General features: G+C 36.5%; 1 protein-coding gene across 1 annotated transcript in view; it reads right to left on the reverse strand.

Moving 5' to 3' along the window:
- The window catches only part of LRBA (LPS responsive beige-like anchor protein), a 411018-nt gene that overhangs the window by 241080 nt on the left and 146598 nt on the right, over positions 1 to 23340 (reverse strand). The window contains 1 exon segment of the mRNA XM_055797819.1: positions 407 to 573. Coding sequence (XP_055653794.1) covers positions 407 to 573 — 167 coding nt within the window.

The following is a 23340-nucleotide window of genomic DNA, read 5'->3' on the forward strand; positions in this document are numbered from 1 at the left end:
TCAGTCTTGAACCATATAATGCTCCATAAAGAAAACTAGTTCTAAGAAAATACTTTTTAAAATGATTTTTCAGGTAACCAATAGCGATAGATCTGGACATTCAGAATAATTTTTATCACATTATTATAGCAAAGTTTAAAAGTCAGAAGAGAATCACCCTGGGTTTTACTACTCTAACAAAACACTACTTTTGACATTCACCCATCCTAAACACTAACACATTTATTTTACCTTTTTTTGTATTACTTTGGTAAAAAAAAAACAAACAAAAAAAACCCAAAACAAAACCAAGAAAACCCTGGAAAATCTTTTTTACCTTTAAATGTGACCATAAGGCATTATTTCAAATCACCTGAGCACAACTCAATTATCAAAAATATTTTAAAATACTCAAAAAATGCCTTACCTTGGGGCAGAGCTTCCCCATGCTCCATGCTTGTCTGTCAGAATGTTGATAATTTTCTGTATTAGTTGAGTTGCTGTCACCTGGTCTCGGTATTTTGCCGCCATTATCAAATGATGACACATTTTTTCTTCTTCTCTTTTGTCTGCAGAATATTGGGCACACAGTGACTAGGAAAAAAAATAAAGACTTTATTACTTTGCATTTTAATTATACCATCCAAAGGAACTTCATAATTAATTACTTATACAAAACCCTTGAGAAATAAGAATTAACCCCTTTTTACAGGTTTGAGAATTTGGGCACCGTGCAGCTGCCCACAGTAAATCTGTCCAGAGCACCAAGCAGAGGATCTTGGTTTGTCATTAATTCTTTAACGACATAGTATACACACTCATGATTTAGCACATGCCAACATGTTAGTGGCCTGACTGCATACTAAAACATAGAGGTACCACCACTTTTGCAACAGAGTAGCATTATAAAAACAAAGAGGCAAGTTTCAGAATAACAAACACCAGCGAGCTGGCCACTGCATTCCTATGACTCATTAGATTTGGGCAGCCAACTGTTTACTATTGTTTGTATAAATATATAACTATAAAAACTAAAGAGAAAATCTACATATCTTCAGACAGACACAAGAAAAAATATGTCTAAAGACAACACCAATCTTTACCAGATGGCTTCTTGGAGCTGAGCACATTTGCAGGCCAGCAAGGGAAAGTAAACCATTTTCCTAGCTGTACTACACCTGTTGTATAATCACCACCTGTTTACTGAGGTACTCAAACCCAACTACTAGCAAGTAAGGACCGAAAGTCCCACCTAGAAACAAAACTCAAAACTACAAAAGATTTTGTTACAACATTTTCTGATCATTTGGGGGTTTGTTGATCTTCTGAAAAATTGTTTAGCACAAAACTCAAAGAAATGGCACCAAATTTAGATCACTCCCTCATCAAATCACTGTACATGAAGACCCGCAACAAATTCAAATATCGGTAGAAACAATAAAGGCTTTTCCCCACTTCAGCACTTCTTGTTTCTAATTTCAGGTTTCATCTGGCAATTCCACAGATCACATATGCCAGACAAAGCATTTCAGCCTTTGTCAATGATTGGATTATTCTATGATCTAGTTAGTAGAATGGTCACAAATGTCTGCCTAACAACAACAAAAAAATTGCTTTTTCTTTGCAAAGCACAGCTGATACAGACACTGGTACAATTATTTCTTAGAGCTTAGATAACAGCACAGTATCATAATGCTTTTTATATTTAAAATGGTAGCAATGCTTTTTCTATATAAATCTATCTATATGTACAAGCATTAGAAAACTGCTGCAAATAAAAATAGGCAGACTTTGAATGTTATTTATGTATATGTATATACTAATATGTCGTATAAAGTGAAAGAAAGATAGGAAGAATGTGGAAAAACCACATGTAAAATAAAATTTGGTGTTGTGCAGATTTTCATAGACATCAGGTAACAAAAATGCACTAACAGATGAATAAATTTTAAAGAGGCATTTTAACAATTTTAATATATTTGCAAATTTCCTCATAATTTTTCCCACAGCTTAGAGCAATGCTCACCTGATGAGCAGACATCCAGGAGGAGTGAAGAATGAGCACAGCTGACTTTCCAAGTCATCAAAAATTGGCTTTTGTACTCCTACAAGAAGCACTCTGCCACCCCTCTTCACAAAAATATGAGATGGCTAAATCATAACCAACACTACAGAAGATTTTTCTAGCTGTTTTTAAATACGGCTGTCTTTTCCAATACATTAATCTATTTTGCACTCATGATGATTCTGAGCTCTTTTCAGCACTTTGTAAATGTTTCATATGCTGTTATTTTTAAGTTGCCTGAAAGGGCAGAATTCTAAAAACAGTGTATAAGGTAAGCTAAGTAGTAAAATGTTTTAAAGTGCTCTTTAATGGATCCTCCTTTACAATTTGAAGAGCAACTTTTCATATCTGACACAAAATCCATAGATATAAATCACATTAGAGGGTTATTCTTTCCCCATTATCAATCTCTGTCTCTTTATGGAACATTAAAGTCACATTTGACCTTAAAACATGATAAAATGGAAATCAAACTAGAGTGTTTTGTAAAAGGTATAATGAACTTGTACCCCTTTTAAAAAAAAGTCTCTTTATGATGTAATTTTGAACACATCCTTCATTAAATACCAAGAAAGATTTTCAAAGTGTAGCTGTGGCATTCAAATGAAGGCAAAAATAGTATTTTATTGTCTTGACAACTTCCATGAAAACAGCATTAGCCTGTTACAAAACGGAAATGTATAGGAGTCCACTTTTCAGCAAATTCAACATTTAATATGAATAGAAATTTGCAACTACCCACCAAAAGACTACCACATACCGCAATCCCATAAAATTATAACATCACTCCAGGAGGGTCTCTTAACCATAGCACACTCTTCACAGTACATATTTTACAAACAAGAACAGAAAGAAGCCACAATTCTGCCAAATATCTGGCACACGTGTGTATAGTTGCTAACATTAAGCATCTTCTTTGATCATACAGGTGGCTCATCAATTGTTCAGTGGTTCCTATCCATGATGATACATGCTGAATATTCAGCAAAAAAGAAGCGATTTCTATTTCTCTCCCTCTCTCAAATAATTTTTAATACAGGAGCGAACCAAGACTGGCTCCACCAACAGAAATGGAAAGACACCCATCCCAAACTAGCCCGTCACTACTAGACTGTTCTGAAAGCACTAAAAAGGTCTCCATTTCTCTACCATATTTCTTCATTTTCCAGATGCTTTCAAGTTCACCTGATCCACCGTTTCAAGAGATGTAATACCAGGATATAGAACGGCACATGTTAATACTTCACACTATCAGTAAATCATTCCATTTATGCAGAATAAAAATTCAGCTTGATTTCTGTTTGTGCACAAACTCAAAATTATATTTTTACAGTTTTATTTCTTCCTTATTGTTTGATCTCTTGTGCTTACAATATGACCCTGTCATGCTTGAATATGGTTTTACAATCAGATATACTGTTGCATACAAACAAATTTGTCAAGCCTTCCTTCCACTAGTGCTTCGACCTACATCATCTTTGTTATCTGTTTGGGCAAGTGTGTAATGAAAGTATAATTACAAAAGTACTGCAGTCACACTCACAATGAAACAAAAAAATGTTGGAAGAAGAAAAATGTATTTTCATATATATACACTCCACAGGTCATCTACAAGAAGTCTTAAATTCAGTGGCTGTTACACATTTTACAAAGGGGAAATGTATGAAGCAGAATCCTTTGACATAGCATGGAGCAGAGGAAAGACGCTTGCTCTTTACCCTCCATCCAGGATGGAATAGAAACCTTCTCTTTGCTGTTATCACAGAGCACAACAGGGTTTTTTTGCTTTCTCCCATTCCCTGCTTGGACAAGACTACAGACTATTTGAACATGTAGCTTATCTGAAGATTTCTATTTTAAAGGAACAGAAATTCTAAAGGAGCGTAAGGTCTTCCAAAAGGCAAGTTATAGATATGAAAATACAGTATATTCTGTATGCAGGAAATATTCCAAAAATACTATTGCAAAATAGCAACAAAGTGAATTGGTCTATCCTGCCTGTCCGTATTTCAGTGAAGAGGAGGATTAGTGTTTTCGGAATTATCTTTGATATTTATAAAAATGTCAAGTAAAAGAGTTTCTCTGCATGGTACCATCTGCATGTACACCTTTGCAGTCCCAAAATTACAATGCAATGCTTTCTACAAACTACAAACAAGTTTAATAGTGTAGGGTTTTTAAAAGCAATATCGCACTTTTTTACTTTTATTCTTCAACTCTGAGACCACTGAACACTTTTACATATGCCTGTTCCTTTGTCTAATTTGGCTAAAAGCGATTTGCTTTATGAACAACTTGTCTCAGAGGATATCATTTAAGAGGAAAAGTCATCCATAAGATAAGGCATAGTCTTGCCACTAATGCAAACTCCCTACAAACAAGGATATTTTAAGTAAATGAAAGAGCTCCTCAGTCCTCTGCTTTCACAGATCTTTGCACTTGACCTCTGACCTGAGGTTTAAAGTCTGGACTAAAAATGCTACCCAGGGAAATCTTACAAAGACTCCTGAATAAGACTTAGAAAAATGAAAGCCTAAAACCTCAACAGCGAACAAAAGTCAACCAATGACAACATCTGACAGACACCGTCAATTCTGAAGTGATGCCTCTGTCATCCAACGACTCAAAGTATTGATTTCTCTCAGCATGAAAAAAGCTTAAGCCAATGAAATAGATATAGCATCATCCCCCCGATAATAGCCATCAAGGTTAACACCAGCAGAACACTTATCAAAGTATCTCTTCTATTTCTTCTTGTTTTAATGGACTGAACACAATTCAATGGTTTCTCATCTCTGCAACCCACAGTTTTCCAAACCTCATTTATCCACTTTTCCAGCCTTTTATCTGATTCTAAGATTAAAAACAATCTGCATCTAAATCAACTGTTTGTAATACAAGTATGTGTGTGTGTATAAAAAAAGTGGGTTTATAGCCAGGCATTCCTGGGGAAAACAAACATGCATTTAGAATCACAAGGGGGAGGGAAAAACACCCCACAGTTGACTTAGATCACACCACACATCAAACACAGACTGTTAAAACTATAGTCATGACCAGAAAAAAACCTACCACAATCAGTTTGGGTTAGTGATTAGAGAGAAATGCAAGGATCTCAAGACACATCTGGTTTTAATCTGTGCTGAGTCAACAGCTTTATTTTTTACCTTTTGGTCTCACAGTATTAAGCTTTAGTAAACCCAACTGAACACTAGGCAACAGCATTTTTACTGAGATTGCATCTTTCAAATGAGCCAAATTTTGTACAGTAGGTAAACGAGACACTAACAAGAGTTCAACTGAATACAAAACCAACTGACAGCATAAATAATAAACAGAGGCAAACAACATCAGATACTACAGTATCCATTAGCACCAAATACATAGTAGTTTGTTGGGTTTTTTTTTTACCTTTTACTTTTATCTAAATGATGTTATGTGTTAAAGTAGCACCCTTGGATCACAAAGACACAGCTTCACACAAACAAGTGCGAGTTCTCACCTCTTGCTAGAAACCAGTATTTGCTATATGCATCCTACATTATTCTAATGTTCTAACTCCCTAAGCATCACTGCTAACCGTTGGCATAAACAACATAGAGGCAAATTATCCTTTTGAACCCAAGAAGCCAGTTCTTACTGTACATATGTCCAAATGCTTCACATTCAAAGCATGTCCTAGGATAGACACTTTCCTCCCTCACTCTATTGCAAATCCAGTTTACGTCTGCAGTCCCTCCATACTGTTCTTGCTTTAAAACTGGCTAAGATCCTACAAACATACTTGGGCATTATATTTGTGATTCTTTGGGTGCACATCTTCCAAATACATGGTGTTTTTCAAGCTAGAAATAATCAAAGTACAACTCCCCTATGCTCTAGTAACAGTAAAGCTCAGCACTTCCGCGTAGGTGGCTCTGTACTCTCAGATTAGTTATTAAGCAAAGAAGCCAGTGATGATTTTTAAAGCCATTTCCCAATACACTGCATCAACCTTGTGACATTCACCTGCTTCAGCACTATCATACAGATTAGTACTGTATTTACCAAAGACCTGCCGGTCCAATGCAACAAATGAATTAGATCCACAACTAACTTCTGGAACTGACCAAGTCACTTATAAGGAGCATCCACTCTGTCCAGCAAATGAGACATACTCATATGATCTAAGGATTCACTACACATACTTAGCGAGGGCCATATTAAGGTTGCAGTCCTCTGATTTTTCCTTTCTGTTGGATACATGGTTTTTTGATCTTTCCATGTTGTCGTTTCTATGCAACTTAAGTTTTTAAAAGGGGAAAAATACCTTTTCATCAGGTGAAAACATACAGGTAAGTCTCAAAGTGGGCCAAACACAAAGATTTCCATCATTTCAACCAAAGCCAAGCAGTGTTTAATTGTTCCCTCACCTGTAACTAGTAGTTAAAGATGTGTAAGCAACTTGTTACTGCCAGAAGAGAAATAAGTATGTGGTTTGAAAGGTACCGTGGAGGCTGCCCTAGGGAACTGTCCCAATTCTACCTTCAATGCTCCTCAGCTTTTCTTTCTGTTCTTCTTTCATGGGCAGGCTCCATCTCCCCTTACCCACCAAAACTTTGCCTTCTGTTCTTGCTGTTAGTACCTTACTCTTGCAATAGCATCGGGACACTTCCTCCCCTCCGTACAGTATGAACGCTAAGTGGAAGTAGGGGAAATAGTTATCACCCACTGCAGTGGCGGTGCTGTCAGCTCAGGAAACATTTGCCAAATAAGTCTTGCTGTGGCTTTCAATCCATTCTTCAAGATCTTGTAAAAATCTTTGTTTGACTAGAGGACAGATGGCACATCTCCAATAAAGCCCAACAAACTAAAGCTCTGAAATGTCTTCAGTTCACTAACTGTGACCACCACCTCTCCAACTGCCTTTTCCACCGAGGCACAGTAAGGATCCCTGCTACCTGTAAGGTAGGTAAGAAAGCAGTGCAGCAGTTTTGGCCCCAGCAGCCAAATGACGACTTCCCCAGGATTCAGATTCCCAGACACCCTACTGCCAGCACAGTTCTTTTACAACTTACAACACCAAGACTTGGCACAGGAGTGACACTTGAACAGATTCAAAGTCACATGCAGTTCAGATGGCACAGATAAACCTTAAATGAAGTCTCCAGGAGCAGGTAACACACACTACTGAGTATTTTTGAACAATGCAACTTACTAATTAAGAAGCCCTTAAAGGTACTACCATAAACAGCAATTTTTCACAAGTTTTGCATCAGAAGAATTCTGAATAATTTTTCATAATGGGGCAAAAGGTACACTACTGGCAGTGGGAAAACAATAATACCTCAAAATATGGAAAAAATTGAAAATCTCAATGAAACAAAAAGATGTAGCATTTTTTAATGTTTTAATTTGGAAACATTTCACCAGCCTTCTTTTCCAAAACAAGAAAAAAAAATATCTAAACCTTAAAGTAATTCAACCTCTGAGAGCACAAAGAATTGAAAAGTGTAGCCACAATGATTCAGATAAGCAGATAAACAAAAAGGTAATTTGGAACCTTATTACAACATATCTTGTCCGACTTTAATCTATACATGTGGCTTCAGCCTCTGACTGTAACAAAGTGAAAGGCATCTGCATGAGTTAAAATTCATTAATTTCTATAGCTCTCAAAGACACAGCTATAAATACCTAAGTATATTAGTATTTAACACATGACTTATGTTAATTGTCTCAACACCTACCTTACAGGAATGTGTATTCCTATATAGGACGCATTTTTATTACTATATAAGAACTCACATTCATATTATAGGTAGAATATAATGCAAAAATAATCAACATATCCTTGCTGATTTTGTTATTTATTGTTTGATATTCCTGCTACATGACACTCACTAAATTTCCTTATGAATTTGTAAAACACATGCAAACCGAATTCATTTCCAGCCAAAATCTCTACATAAACAGTTTCCAAGATTGTATAAAGTTGCAGATTTCCAAAAGACAGAAAGATTAGCCCCTTGAGATATTCCTGTAGCCTGGGGTCTGTGTTTGCATTTCTATTTTCAACATAGTTCCTCTCAAGCACTCTTCAGCTTTCCCCATTTAGCGTCTGATTTGAGAGCACAGCTCTGATTTTAATCCAGGAGCTTCAGAATACATCAAAATATAACAACTCATGAACAAACCACATTCATTTGAGATACCAAGATATTTAGGCATAATGGTTTCCTATCTCACCATGACTGGTTGCATGCCAATGACCAGCACATCTCTAATAAGCTTCAGTGCTCTGGATACCGTTGGCTTCAGACCTCAGTGTGCTCAAGATGTCACCTATGATGCCTAATGCAGAGAAAGGGGCAGGGGGGATAGATTTACAGTTTGCCTTTCTATAACTTTGTTCTGTACTCTGATAACAGAATCAAAAGCATGTTTTGAAAGTATTCTACGCTGTATAGCAGTCTAGTACTCATGAGACATTAAGAACAAAGGTAAAAATACCATCCGCTCACAGTAAAAATCAATGTATACACAGAGACACATAATGGTAACTAAAGTAGATGTAGGAACAAATCACCTATGTTCTGCACCAGCAACAGAAACAGCTATAAAAGTGTTCTGTGCTGTATTTTGCAAATCTTTTGTGAAACCTCAGCTATGAAACATTTGGACATGAACATAAACACACGACCCAAAAGGTAACCTATCTGCCCTTCACCAAATTCTATCATGCTTGCTCCAAGAACTAATTTAGTGAACTTGATCTCTGACAGTTCAGGACCTTTTCAGCCTCTCACAACAGAGAATTATCACCTTGACTGGCACACATCCTTTGAGCAACACTGCTAAATAGGACAAAGATGTGTGCTGCCAAAGCATTCCTTCACACACACACACACACACACTTTTTGGTTTTGCCATTAAGTCATTGCACCTTCATCTGTACCTGCAGAAACACTTCAATTCATTATTAAGGAAAAGTATTAAGGGCTTTTTTGTTTTTTGTCAGAGGAATTTCAAATGACTATCGGAGAATCTATGAAAAAAGGAGGATTATATGGGATTTTAGTAAAAATTCTATTCAAAAATAACATGTTCAGTGCTGCCAATTCACAAGTTTCTAACTTACACTCCAACATTGCTCTTTACTTTATGGCAAACTAAGATTCTTGAGAGGCTTATTCTTTGGAGGACCAAGTATTTTAAAAGCAGAATATTTTGATTAAGATGATAATGAAATGGCAAAGATTTAAAAAAATTAAAAATCCAGAAGCAAATGGTAAGGATTCTTAAAATATGGTCTTTTATAGTAGTTGTTCTTTAAAATCATTCCTAGCCATTTGTTAAGCGGTCGATTCCGGTTTTAGTTTAAGCTTTGCCGTAACTTAAAACCTCCTATCAGGACTCCTGTAACCAACTATGAAAAGCAAACTAAGCAAACTATTTTAATTTTTCCCACTCCTTTTTTCAGTAGTTCGTTTTGCATCTCATTCCAACTAACACATAATTTTTTTTTTCCTTTGTGATTGGTCCTCATGCACTTACATAAATCTATTTTGGAATTTCAGAACAGCATGACATAGGTATCAATAGCTGTGGGGTTTAATTAACATTTTGTATTCAGAAAAGTTCTACCATCCTTGAAAGGTTGACATTTGGCTCCAAAAATTGTTGGGGGATGATAAATGAATTTCTTTTCAAAACTGTGTGATTTTATTATCCATAAAAAGGCAGCCTTGGAAATATTCTGACTATTCCAAATGTGACAAGACAACAGTCTCTGCTTTAATTTACAGCAGTCAAAGTTAAAAACACTCATTCATACAACTCTAGATCCTTATACTGAGCAATATTGGAAATATGACTAAAAATACTCCACAACAATTGCTTTAAAATTTATATTTTTCTTGCTCACTTGGTTAAAATGAAAAGACTGCAACGACGCAAGAGTCAGTAGTAGTTGCAATACAGATGCTGCCTTCAGAGAAATTAAGTACTATGCAGCACCAAGTGGTTTCTAGTGGCATCGTCCTTTGTGTTGTCAACATTGGAAAAGGGCAGGGCGGGAGGAGAGAGGATATTCCATAAACTTATTCATTTACACTTACATAAGAACAACATATAAGATAAATTTAATAAGTTTTCTAAATACCAGAACTTGTTAAACATCCTGTTCCAAGGCTCAGATGTTCTTGCAGAGTTTAAAGTTTGGCGTTGTTTCAGTTCAGCATGCAAGGGTTTCCTGTCTGGTTGGGTTTTTTTAAATAGTATGAAGGTGTTTTTATACTACCCCTCAATAACAGCTATCAGCATTTGTTACAAACAACTCATGGACATTGGTGTAATGGTACAAAACAGATTACACAGTCCAACTGCACAAATCCTGCTTAACTAGATTTCACTAATTGACTTTAATTCAGTGTAAAATAATAAATTCAATACTTGGAGCTCGTTATGTTTAGAGCACAACAGCCACACAGGATAAAAAAGCAACACAAATTCTGTGGATTTTTAAAGGAAGAATGTGAGATTTGATGTGAATTACAGTTCAGTCATTAACATTATAAATACTGAAAGAAAGTACAGTGACTAATCAAAATCACCAGCCTTCACCAAGCATGCAAAAAAAAATGATAGAAACTACTGAAATGACATAAAATATTATATAAAACATATGTGACAGTTATTGGACATACAAAAAAGCCACACAACAACATTTCTGAGACACTTTTAACAACTTCAGTTACACTCTAGCCAATAACCTACTTTTAATATCCCAAATTTCTGAGTAGCTCCAAACAACTGCCATTCAAAAATAACTTGAGAAACATTCCTCCCTCCTCTGCTGCCGACCATATGAAATTGCCTTGCAAAACAGTGTTGGTCCAATGCCAAGGCTGCTGACAACTTCAAGACTATCAACAACTACTTAGAAATGAGATATTTGGGGTTTCTAACAAGCAGTGTAGGAAAAAATAAGCAAAAATATTTCAGAAGTCTGAATATCTGATTGTTTTAATCTGTAAATATTTAACAGATTCAGGACTAATGGCAGCATAATTTAGAGATGTCTATAGGTGGCATAATATCATCCTGGGGCTGAAGGCCAGCATAGAGCCAGCACAGCTGAGGATGACCCTGTTCTGCTGATGGTAGCGGAGAGAGGCTGCCCCAAGATGAGGGCCAACCCCCCACCCTAGCACTGCTCACCACCTTGCTGTAGCCTCCTTGACCCTTTCCAGGCCCCCAGCCATGGGGTAGGTGGGCTTCCCTGCCTCAGGCTGGCCCTGGCTCCATGGTCTACTAGGGGGGAGGGGGGGGGGGGAGAGGTCTGTGCTGGTCCTGGCCGCCCCCACCCCCCCACGGGCTGCCCTGCTCTTCTCATGGTGGGTGGCAGGTTGGAGATGCATGGTGAGATCGTGCCCAGGAGGCTGTGGTACTGAAGTGGGTACCCAATTTACCCCCACTGAGGGGCACTGCCAGTCGTTGTGGCACCCTGACAATGTATGTTAAGTCTCTGGTCCCACATGACAACAAAATTTGTTCCACAATTGCCATATATTCTCTACAAGACAATAACCCATCTAATAACTCGGCATTTAGTTTGCTTTGTCTGCCACCTTCCTTAAATATTTCAAAGCAAGAATTGGCATTGGTGATGAAAGACGGAACCTCAAATTGCTCTAGGGCAACACACAGTTCAGTATAGTCCGAACGACATTTAAATCTCAAGTTTCCACAAGGACAAGCAGGGAGAAGGATGAAAGGAACATGAAAATCTCAGCATCCTTTCTGTCATAACCTTAGCATTACTACTTGGACCCAGAATTTGTTCCAATAAATTTTTTTACAAAACCCACCAATATCTTGGCACTAGGGCACAAAGGAAAAAGTGTAACGATGACCAAACACTTGCACTGCTCATCATTATAGTCACTATCACCGCCTTCAAAGTTCTACTTCCAGGAGATACCTAAATCTTTTAGGATGGCCAGAAATCTTCAAAGATGCATTTTCTAAAAAAGTAAATTAGTAACAGGGACCTAGAAAAGTGAGCAGGAAAAAGGTGGAAGGGAAGAGGGGTGAGGAGAGCATCAGGAAATTTATCTTCCTTGTGTAAAACAGAACAATGAGGACAATTTGGTTTTCTGAATGCTAAGACATTTTAAGGATTGACTCTGCCACTTCCAGTAGGTTTGCAGATTAACAGTGACATCCCGAGGTCTCTAAGTCACTTGGCAAGTTCCCTGACACAGTGATCATCTGAAGAGCAACTTAACTGCCTGATAGATCTTCCTTTTTGTGATTTGACCATCTCAAAGGGATTGGCTCAGTTCTCTCCTGTTTAGGTCAAAGAGAAAAATCAGTAGGTAGACTCATTCTGTAAGCATTTCTATAAAAGAATCAGATGAAGCAGGAAGAAAAAGATTCCAAAAAATCTACTACAGTGATTCCCATTTAAAAGCTAATATAGAAAAGTTCAAATGAAAAGCTGGACTGCAAAGCAGTGAGACAGAAGTGGCGATGTGAACGGACCTTTCAGTTTGTGTTAGGAATTCTGCTTAGTGCAGTCTTGTTCTCTTTCCTGGAAAACTGTAGAGGTCGACTTAGAGCAAGAAGCTACCTTTCTATAAGATTAGGAGTGTCACCCTTGGCTGGGGGTGGCTTTACGGTTTTCCACCATTTCCCTCCCTGGATCCCAGACAGACTTCAAGCCCCATCTACAACAAAATAAAGACATTTTTAGCAATTTAATTGTAAAATACTTATTTAAACAATTACTCCTTAATCAACCATTACTCATGGAGGTATTTATTTCAGCACAGTCACTATATTTTGTATTCAGAACAAAGCATTCTCAATGAAAGGCTGAAGCTTTCATTGGAATGAGAAAAATCAATTCAGGATAAACTATTACACTAGGTACAATATTTTGCCCAAGTTCCTCCTCAATAATACTCCAATAAATGAAGGTGAAAAATACTGTATGTGACTAAGAAATATAGGTAACATTGAAAATTTTAACTGTAAATGCCTTCAGGCTCTACTGATGAACTTTTCTAAACATCTCATTATCTTAATGCATATGTTTAACTTCCCACATTGCCCCAAAGTTGATTTTCATAAGTCACCTTCCTGAACATCAAAATATAAACCTGCATGAATCAAACTTTTTCATGCCTAAATGAGAAGACTGCATTAACTACAAGACTATGCGTACTACAATTTGAATGCTAACAAGAGAACGACCAGTGTATCCATAGCTTCCATAATCAAGAAGCCATAAGTTAAGGCAAGTAAAGACTCAAAACTATGGACTAGATTTACAATACAGACTTCTATGGGGTCAGGCATGCTGTCTTTTATGCACATTCAAACCTGTTCTGGGGTTGCAGAAAACTTAACGTGAAGATACTCAGTCTCCCTTTCTTTTATAAAAGTATTAGTGTGTAAGGGCTTTCATAAATCCTCCAGATAAAAAGTGGACTTTACTTTCCAAAGCTGATAAGGGTCAGAGTTTTAAAAATAAAATAACTACATTCAGCTACAGATAGTAGTTTCATGGGGCAGTAAAGGAAAGCACGTTGCAGGTACACCAGCTTGTGTGTGGTATGTTTTCATACAAACAGCTGCAGAACAAGCTGCCTTCACGGAGTCACTTCAAAGTCTTCATTTCTACCATCAGCCATTATGAAAAAAAAAAATATATAAATTTTACAAGTAACACATATAATAGCATCCTAACACATGTATGCACTAGTCTAACCTGCTAACCAGACCTGCAGAGGTTTCACATGAAATCCAGCTATAGTCAAGTGGGACTGGGCTTTATCCCAAAAACCTGAACTCAGGTCAGTCATAAGCAGTATTTGCAATTCTGGTTCTTTTGCCAGGAAAAGGCAAATGAAAAAACAAACATGCAGAAACAGAACTAGAATATAGGGAAATACTTTACGGTTTTGTAAAATATTCAATTCGTATTACAAACAAGCTACTCACATAAAAACAACAGCTTTGAAAATTAAATTGTATTTGAGAGAATACTCAAGACTACTGCCAAAAGACTGTCAAATACATCTGGGCTATAAATGACAATATGTTGGATCAAAAGTTAACACCCATTTAGCAATCAGATGCATATTTCATCCTTAATGAAGGCCTGAAAAGAAGAGTTCACTTTATTCTGAATGCAGGTATCAAAGGAGATCTCACGAAGCAACATAGGCGCATCATCTAAGGATCTTTTTCACATTAAGAATCCTATTAGAAGGAAAACACTAAAAGGTAATTGAATTTCCCTCAGTTATCTTCATCTCTGTCAGCTCCTGCTACAATAACTTACTCTCCAGAGCAGAGATAACTCAATTCTGTCCAGCAAGCATATGTTATGAATCTCCAAAGCAAACTTGTCTAAATCATTCTGGTCTTCTATCAAGGTTGGCTGTGGATATGAACTCTGACAGAAAGCAAACAAATTTATTTTTATCTTTTCAATAATTCACTTCCCTGTGCCTTGATGGAAGAATCTAAAGACATAAATGTTTCCACTAATTCTGGAATTATAAAGACTGGCTGAAAATGTTTTATCTGGAAGTTAATGCTATTATAAACTGTTTGATTCACCCTTCTGTTTTAGCAGAAACAAAAAAGTGTGTTACAGCAGTTTCAGGGTCCTGTAGCTATACAAAACCTAAAACTATCATCTCTTGCTGTGATTGACATTTTTTTCAGAATGGTTTTGACATTTATATTTTCATTTTCAGTGAAAATGTTAACTTTACAAATAATAACAGAAGTATACTCTTAACTTCTTATTTCATCAAAGCTCTTAAACATCAGTAAGTGCAAATTCTCCACTCATATGAGCAAACTACTTATCTAGACCAACATCAAAAAAGAAAAGCAAAACCTAAAGTAGCCAAAAGACAGGTAAATTACAAGAATCAGAAAAGCTCCTTCCAGAAAGATGGGAGAGAAAATACTAGATAAGGTTCTGGTCAAACTAACAGTAACAGTACAATTCCCGTCAGTTTGTGATCTTTTCAGGTTGTTCAACACAAGTTAAAAAAAAAAATATCTGAAGAATGACTGAATAATGAAGTGACATAGTTTGTTGCTGATACTATGGTATTCAGAGCTGTATTATCACAAAGCAGCTGTGAGGAACTGGAAGGGGAGCTTGGAAGACCAAGTCATTGCAGTAATAAAAACAGCACAGGAACATCAGTGTAGATAGAAGAAAGGTAGGAAAGAATCTAATTTTACATACAAAATTATGGACTCTGGATTCACTTTTATTTTCACTCCTTTTTGCCATAATGAGATGGTATTATCAATGACAGATAGTTCTATGAAACCATTGGCTTTGTACTGGATATTCAACAAGCACGCAGGAATCAAGTAAAGAATTAGGAACCACTGGGAAAAGAACAACACAGAAAACATTGTCTATTAATAAATTCCTGGTGTGTACCCACCTGGAATGCTAGGTGCAGTTTTGGGAGCTTCATCAGGAAATATGAAAGAACTGAGAAGCATTTTGCAATGATTCAAAATTCATATCACTGATACAGAAGGAATAATGATGTAACAGTAGGATTTTTCAAGGGCTGGGGCAGGGTGGGGTGCAGGGAGAGACAACTCAGGAGGGATAACAGCATTCTGTAAAATCAAGTGGTATGAAGGACCCTTTCCAGGTGAGTTGGCACAAATGCGTTCTATAGATTCTTACAACATTAGATGAAGTGAAACAGGCCAAAGAGATGGGGAATGCATGCTGTGAAGGTCATGTGTGATAGTTTCCCAAGAGCTGGTAAACTCTAGGGATTGGCAGTCTTGTTGAACCTACAAAACATGATCAATCCAGAATACTACGTCTGCTGAATCTATACACCACCGCAAGCACATGCCAGTACCAGCACCAGCTTCTATGACTCAGTCAACATCCAAGACAGCGACGGCTACCCTACACAAAGAATTGTGTATGTATCCCCATGCAGCAAGGACCTTCTGCAGGACTTTCTGAAGCTACTGGAATAAACTCTTCATGACACTGGAGTGTACAGCTGGAGTCAGGCTCCTAACCGTAAGCATGTGATGGCATTGTGTGTAGTTATCAGCTATTAACAGTAACAGCTTTATTCTATTAATTAAAACAGTATAATGAACAGAAGGTGTTCTAAGAAATACTGGCTGTGATCTGCACCTCCCCTGCAACCTGACTCGCTACCAGGGAAAAGGCATTTTGCAACACAACAATGAAACCAAGATGCCAGTACACTTTGCAGTTAACTCAGTGCAACTCTTGGCAAAAGTCTATGTGGATTCAGAGTTTTACTGGGCAAGTGGGGGAATAATCCCTGAAGAGGTACTGGGCACATGGCCGTCATTTCTGGCGAGCAAGAATCAGAAGTCACTTCAAATTGCAGAAGAGTGGGAGTGTATTCTGGAAAAATGTTTCTATGTTCACCCTTGTAATAAGCTCTTCCTTAAGTATTCACAGTTTGAGGTAGGATACTAGGATTGATAACAGGCTTCTCAATGTGATTAGTCTTGTTCATCCATGTTGCAGTAGGAATCAATCTTCTAACAACAGAAGCAGGGTGTAACTACTAGGATGATCTAAAGTATGCAGATACCGCCTTAGAAGAAAAAAGCCTAGAAGACTATAACTTAGCCGAGCAAAATGACGCAATACGGGATAAATAATAGATTAAAAAAGTAAAAATAAATGAATTAAAAAAACTAAAGAAAAAAGACCATTGAAGCTAAAAGATAATGACCACAAAATAACAAAATGTTTGCTGAATACAAGTAAAAATAAATTAGAAAAAGTTTACAACTGAGCAGAATATTTAAGTCCAACTTGCCATTTGGAATAGTGAGAAAAAATACCTTCAGGTATTCAGACCCTGAAGATCTTTTGTGACCTTCTTAGAACCAATATCAGAATTATTTCAATATAATGTCTTATTTAGATCAAACCAACTTAAAAAAAGCACGCAGTAGAGATATGTACTCTCACCAGTGGTTTTTCTTCAAAGCTAAACAACTCCTTAAAAAGGTACATAAATAATCCAAGTTATCTTTGAACAAGAATTTTAGGGGAAAATCTCCAATCAAGCACAGTAGGATCTTTGCTTTGTTAATGCCAGAAATTTACACTCTGTGTACACTATATTACTTCAGTCAAGAGTATTTTAAAATCACTACCTGGCATAAGCTACCATAAAAGTCTGTACATGAATAATAAACAAGGTAAACACTACTGATTTATTTTTCATGAATAGGTGAGAACAACATTTCTGATAGGAACATCTAAGTTGAAGCAAGAAAATCCTTAGTGAGCTAGTTTAGTTTTCATACTATGAACATAAAAAGATACAGCAAACATGGAAAATGTTTTTATGGACAACACAAAAACTGTATAAGAAGATACAATATCAGGGGTTCAAAGGAAACATATTCCATCCATGAAAAGGCTTTTTAAAAGACAAAACCACTGGAATGATTAAGGTGCAGAGGAAGAAGGCTGTAAGAAAATGGCATTCTTCAAGAAATCTGTTCAAAGAAGGGAAACAGAAAAATATGTTAACCATGGCATGTAAGTTTTAAAAACAGAACGAAGCAGGCCAAAAGAGTTTGAGGTACACTTATATAAAAGGCATAAAAGGCAGTAATAAATTACTTTCAAACAAATTAGGAGCAGTAGGCCCGTTAAGGTATCTCTGTAGAGCTAATAGAAGATCAAAGGATAAAAAGAGCTCTTGGAACACAAGACCACCACAGAGAAGTGCTAGCAGAGAAGTTATAAAAGAAAACTGACAAGTGACCAACTGCTAGGACCAGACGATATTCACTCAGGTGATCTAGAAGAACTCAGGGATAAACGCAGCTGAGCCATTAGCTACAGCGTTCTTGCTCAAACTGCCTCAGTGCCAGCAGAATGAAGTATGCCAAATAGACTCTGGAAGACATGGCAAAAGTCTGAAATTTATAAAAGGCAAATTAGTAGCTGTGTTTAAAGCAAAAAGCAAACCGTGGAACAAACACACTGGCAAAACTCATCACTGCTTTTGTAAAGGGAAGTCATGCTTCATTACATTTCTTTCAACAAGCCACTGGAGACACAGACAACAAATAAAGCTCGCTAATAGAATGCCAAAAAAATATTTAAAGAAAGGCAGGGTGTGGTAGGGCATATGGAAACATCTTTATGTTGATAAAAATTGATTAAAACAAAGGAAATGGGTTTTAAAAAAAAGAATAGTCTTCAAAGTGGAGGGAAATCACCAATTCGGTGGTGATTCCAACACTGTGTTTAGAAATGGCAGAGTGTGGAAAAGGCATCAAGTTTTGCTAATAGCTCTAAATAATTCCAGGTAGTAACAACAGCAATCAAACATGGAAAAATGCTAATGCAGTGACTAGGAGATAAAACAACAGGTGAAATTCATATAGGGAGCTGCAAATCTTTGTCCAAATTGTCATCCCCGCCACCTGAGTAGACCCAAGGAAGCATCCCTATGTAACTGTGCTGTTCTTACACTTGTCCCTAGGCATATACTTTAGTAGAAACACAGTGCTGAGTTTGACGGACTTTTGGTCTAAGTATAGATACTCTTGAGTCTCAGCAAACTATTCATCTGTGAAACAGTAGAACAACATTATTAACATTAACGAATAAAAAAAAGCATGGAATTTCAAAGTGGATTGTGTTAACCTCCTAAATGATTTTGGATACTCTAAAGAAAGTTCAAGTTATTCAAGTTTAGTGCCAGATTGTTTCATATTGCAGAAAATTAGCAGAACCTCTGGCTCTGTAATACCCCAATAACTAAGAGATCTTCATCTGATTAGTTGAGCAATTCTGATCCCAAGTCAGTATTCACAAAGAATTATCTGTGATAAATGGAACTTACCTATAGAAATACTGCACATATTAATATAAGACCAGACATCAGTACTTCTGTACTAGTTTTCTGAACACATGATCACTTCGAAGTAACTCAGTAAGCCGCTGCTGTGGAAGAGATAATCCACAGCATAGACTATTATATTTTACTCACTTCTTACTGTGTATGTTTTTACTTTAAGAGTTATTTTTTCAAAGAAGTTAAGTAACAAGTGTGATGCTTAGAATTTGTAATTAAAAAGAAAAAACAGAAACCAATTCTAATAAAGCGCCATTTGGACATTACCTTATTTACACTGATTAAGCTTGCAAGCATGCAGTAATTATTCTGGATTTTGTGTGTTACTTAGCTAGCTAGCGAGCTAAACGATTTTAAAGAAACAAACAAAAAAGCCAAAAAAAACCCCACCGAACAACACCCTATAAGCCTTATGATTATGAATTTCACAAAAAAAAAAGATAAGGTCCACTGCCACAGCAGTTCAAAAAGAAATGTTTCTTCCCAGGCTACCAGAAGATGGATCTCTGCAGAAGCATACAAAGACACGCTCCCTTCTTCTTATTACCCTATTTTCTTCATGCCTATGCTCTTTCAATTCAGTCATTAAAGTAGCCAGGCAAAATTACAGGAATTGAGTCTTAGGTTCCTTCTGGCAGAGGTGTGTTTTTTGTTTTGTTTTTTTGGTTTGGGTTTGTTGTTTTGGGTGTTTTTTTTTAAGGTTTCCAGGGTCTACAAATACTAGAACAACAAGAATTCCAGAGAATGTTCTGCTAAGACTTCCAGAGCCATGGAGAGTAGATTAATTAAGATAATTGATAACTCTCTAATGAAAATAATCAGCTGTAACAGCACTTACAAGAGGGGGTAAAAAGTTTTTAGAACAAGGGAAAGTTTATCATTCACAGGAAGTGATAAATAAGTAATGTGTTAATTATATAAAAGGAGAGAAAAAAGGCCATAAAAAGTTAAAACCTCATATAGCTAATATTGTAAAATGCTGTGCAGAAAAGACTCATATCCTCATGAGATTCCTCAGTTTTTTTCAAATTACACTTTGTTTGTAAATGAAACAGCACAGATTACAAGAGGTGAGTCTCAACAACATTCTGCCACTCATCAATTGTAAAGCAATAAACTTCATTAGCATCAGAGAAACGAGAGTAATTTTTATATTAAATAACCAGTTATGAATCTATTTCATTTCCATAATTAATACGATTTGAAAAGCCCAATAATACACTGATACTTACTAATTTAATTCTTCACATAGTTTGTCTCATGATTTGCCAAAAATACTACCCAAAAATGGTAATGAAGATAGCATCACTTCTTGTTTCATTAGAAAAGTCTATATGAGCAGTTGTAAAATAAATTTTCTTTCCAGCTGCTTCAGAAACAGTATTATTGTATCTTTTTATAGTATAGCTTTTAGACATATTTCTGTAATGCATTTTGATTTAAAATTGAGATATAACAAAAGAGATGTCACAGCATTCCAGTGCAAGTTTGCATTCCTTCTCCTCCCACTGTTTATTAAAGCATAGTGAAAGCGAAAACACAATTTTTCACTCCTCCTTTCATAATCAGGCAATAGTTTACCCCAACACTTTCCAGAGCACAGGGAAAATGTTATAATGTTCAAACGGAAAATTAAGTTGTCATTTCAGTATCCTTTGACTCACATGAGACAACGAATCTTAAAAATTGCCACCTCAGGAATATGAGAAATTTAATTTTCCAGTTTGGGGCTTGTCAACGTATTGCAGTAGAACAAAACTGGTCAGTCCTCCAATGGAAAAAAAAATATTCTTCCATGCTCAGCACTCTGTTGAAGAGTTTATAATAAGAAAAAAAAAGTGTTTAGAAATGAAAAGTCAAAATTTTTCTTCCTTCTACCAACAGATGGTGCTAAGATGCCTAACCTGCCCAATGCAAAGGGCAGCATTTGTTTAAAAATCTAAACTTGAGAGAGAGTTAAGTCCATTCATAATGAAATGTGTAAAGCCTTATTACCCTATTTCTATAAGGGTATAACTAACTACCCTTGTGCTTCCACATACAATCTTTTGAACTATAACTTTTGGTTGTGTTACTACAGGACACCTACAACTCACACTACCCATTATCTTTGTATGTTCTGTAAAGATTCATTGCTTATAACTCACACCACTAGACAGAACACCCATGGAAATTATTGCAAAATCTTTTGTTCTAATAAATGAGTTCATTACCATTGTGTGGAATGACCTTCATGTAGAAGGATGTTGTAAGAACGTCAGAAAGATTTTTTTGATGTACCAGTTCTGTAACAAAGCAGCTTTTGCTAAAAACATTGGAAAATTACATGAAGAATAGGGACTCAGTCAAGGGTTAAAACTTTCCTTCCCACAGTAACCGTTTGTTACACACAGAAGTAACAATCATCTACAGAAACTACAAAGACACCAAATACCATTTCATAATTGCTTCAAGGGCTCTCAAACATTCTCTTTGACTCATGGGTATTCTGCCAAAATTGATTTGCAGTACTTTTTAGTTACTTCCTCTGATACAAATAACATCTTCTAATATTTAATGCTTAGTACACCAGAGGGGAAAAGGTGCAGAATACACAAGATTATCAATCAACAGAACAACAGAACCACTGAATTTTGTCTTCTGCCAAGGAAACAAAAAGCAAACAGCTACAGTCAAGCCACTATTGGAACGCTTGCCTAGCCTTGCATCTTATCTCTGTCAAGGCAATACTTCTATTAACATTAACGTTCATTTCTCAGCACGAGCCATGAAGTAAAACATTCAGTTTATTACACATAGCCTGTAAATTGATACTGAATAAGAATTAAAACTGTGAGGAAGTCCAACTCTTCTGCATGAAAAAACATAACTGAACAAAAAAGGACAACAGATTTTATAGCAGCTGGAAATGCTAGATTTAATTATTGGAGAGAAATCATGCAGAGAAGTTAGCTGCCTAGCATGATTTATAACAAATGCAAAGGGAAAGTCATGTGAAATACTCAGTTAATCAACAGAAACGGCCAATTACAAGAATGCCAGCACTTTGTATTTCTATGAATGATGAGAATTTGAAAAAAATAAGATCAAAAATTCAAGGGAATCACACCATAGAAACTTAAAAAAAAAAAAGACACATTTTGAAAAGGTAGGTTGGTTTATGAATTACAGCAATATTTAAATCTTCCTGAAAAAATTACCAAAGCGTATGTTTTCCTCACAAACTCAGAATGAAGAATCCTTGTCCATCCATTCTAGAAAGTTTTTTGAAAATTACTGTGTTGCACTGGCCATTGCCCATTGCTCCTCTGCACACGCTCATAGTATGCAACATTATGAATGGTTCTGTATTTTAACTTTTCCCCCCATTTTCTTATTGTTTCACGTGAATCTTCAGGCAAAATACCCCCATGCTGCTGGAAGAATATTCATCAGAAATACTTTACACAAGCACTGAGATATGGTATCACAGATTTTGGTCAAAATCCAGTAATGCCATGCGAGAGCAAACTATACCTTCACTGGAAAGATGAAACACTCTGATGCTTGAACAGTCCGGGCCTAAAACACTTGCAGATTTACATATTTAGAATTCTATAAATATGTATATTCACACACAAATACGTGAAGAGATTTATATAAGACATGCGACATATCCAAGGGAATGGGCACTCCTGTCATAAATTATAAAATAAAGTCAATTAGAATACAAAATTCCCTCCCCCTCCTCGCACCAGATCCAATTATTCTCGTAGGCCCAACTCCGCAGCAGCCTGCTGACAATCTGAGACACAGTGTGAATCACCACATTTTTCAAGGTCATTTCTAGAAAGCAGTCTAGGTGCAAGCATGAAACTGGTTGTTGGAATTCAGACTTAAAGGGTTCCTCTTCAGGATTTTCAGCTCTACCTAACACTCAGGTTGAAATTTTGAAAAATGCCTAAGAGACCTGTGCATATAAATCCCAGGAACACTGGGCAAAATTTAAGGTTGTAAGTTTTTTAATTGTTGTGATTTAACAATAAGTTATATTAGGAATGCTCAAATTTCTGCACGCACAGTAAAAATGTGTGCTTCACTGCCACCTTACTAGAGACATAAGTGGAATATCGCTTCATCAGGCTTCTTTGAGGCTTAATCACATTGTAAAATGAGTAAGTATGTCTTGGGTCTCCCTATGACCTCCCTGTAAGTCTACATTCATAGATGTAACTGCTTATAGAGGTAGCACTGAACACAGAAGTGAAGGAAGGATCAGAAAAAAAACCCCAAGAAATGAAAAGGTTGACCTTTGTACTCAGCCACAGGAAAACCTCTCACAACCAATCCTTCACCTCCAAAGCAATTTCTTTCTGTCTTTTTTATACCACC

The sequence above is a fragment of the Falco peregrinus genome, chromosome 2 (genome assembly GCF_023634155.1).
Source record: "Falco peregrinus isolate bFalPer1 chromosome 2, bFalPer1.pri, whole genome shotgun sequence".
In the NCBI taxonomy this organism is placed as follows: Eukaryota; Metazoa; Chordata; class Aves; order Falconiformes; family Falconidae; genus Falco; species Falco peregrinus.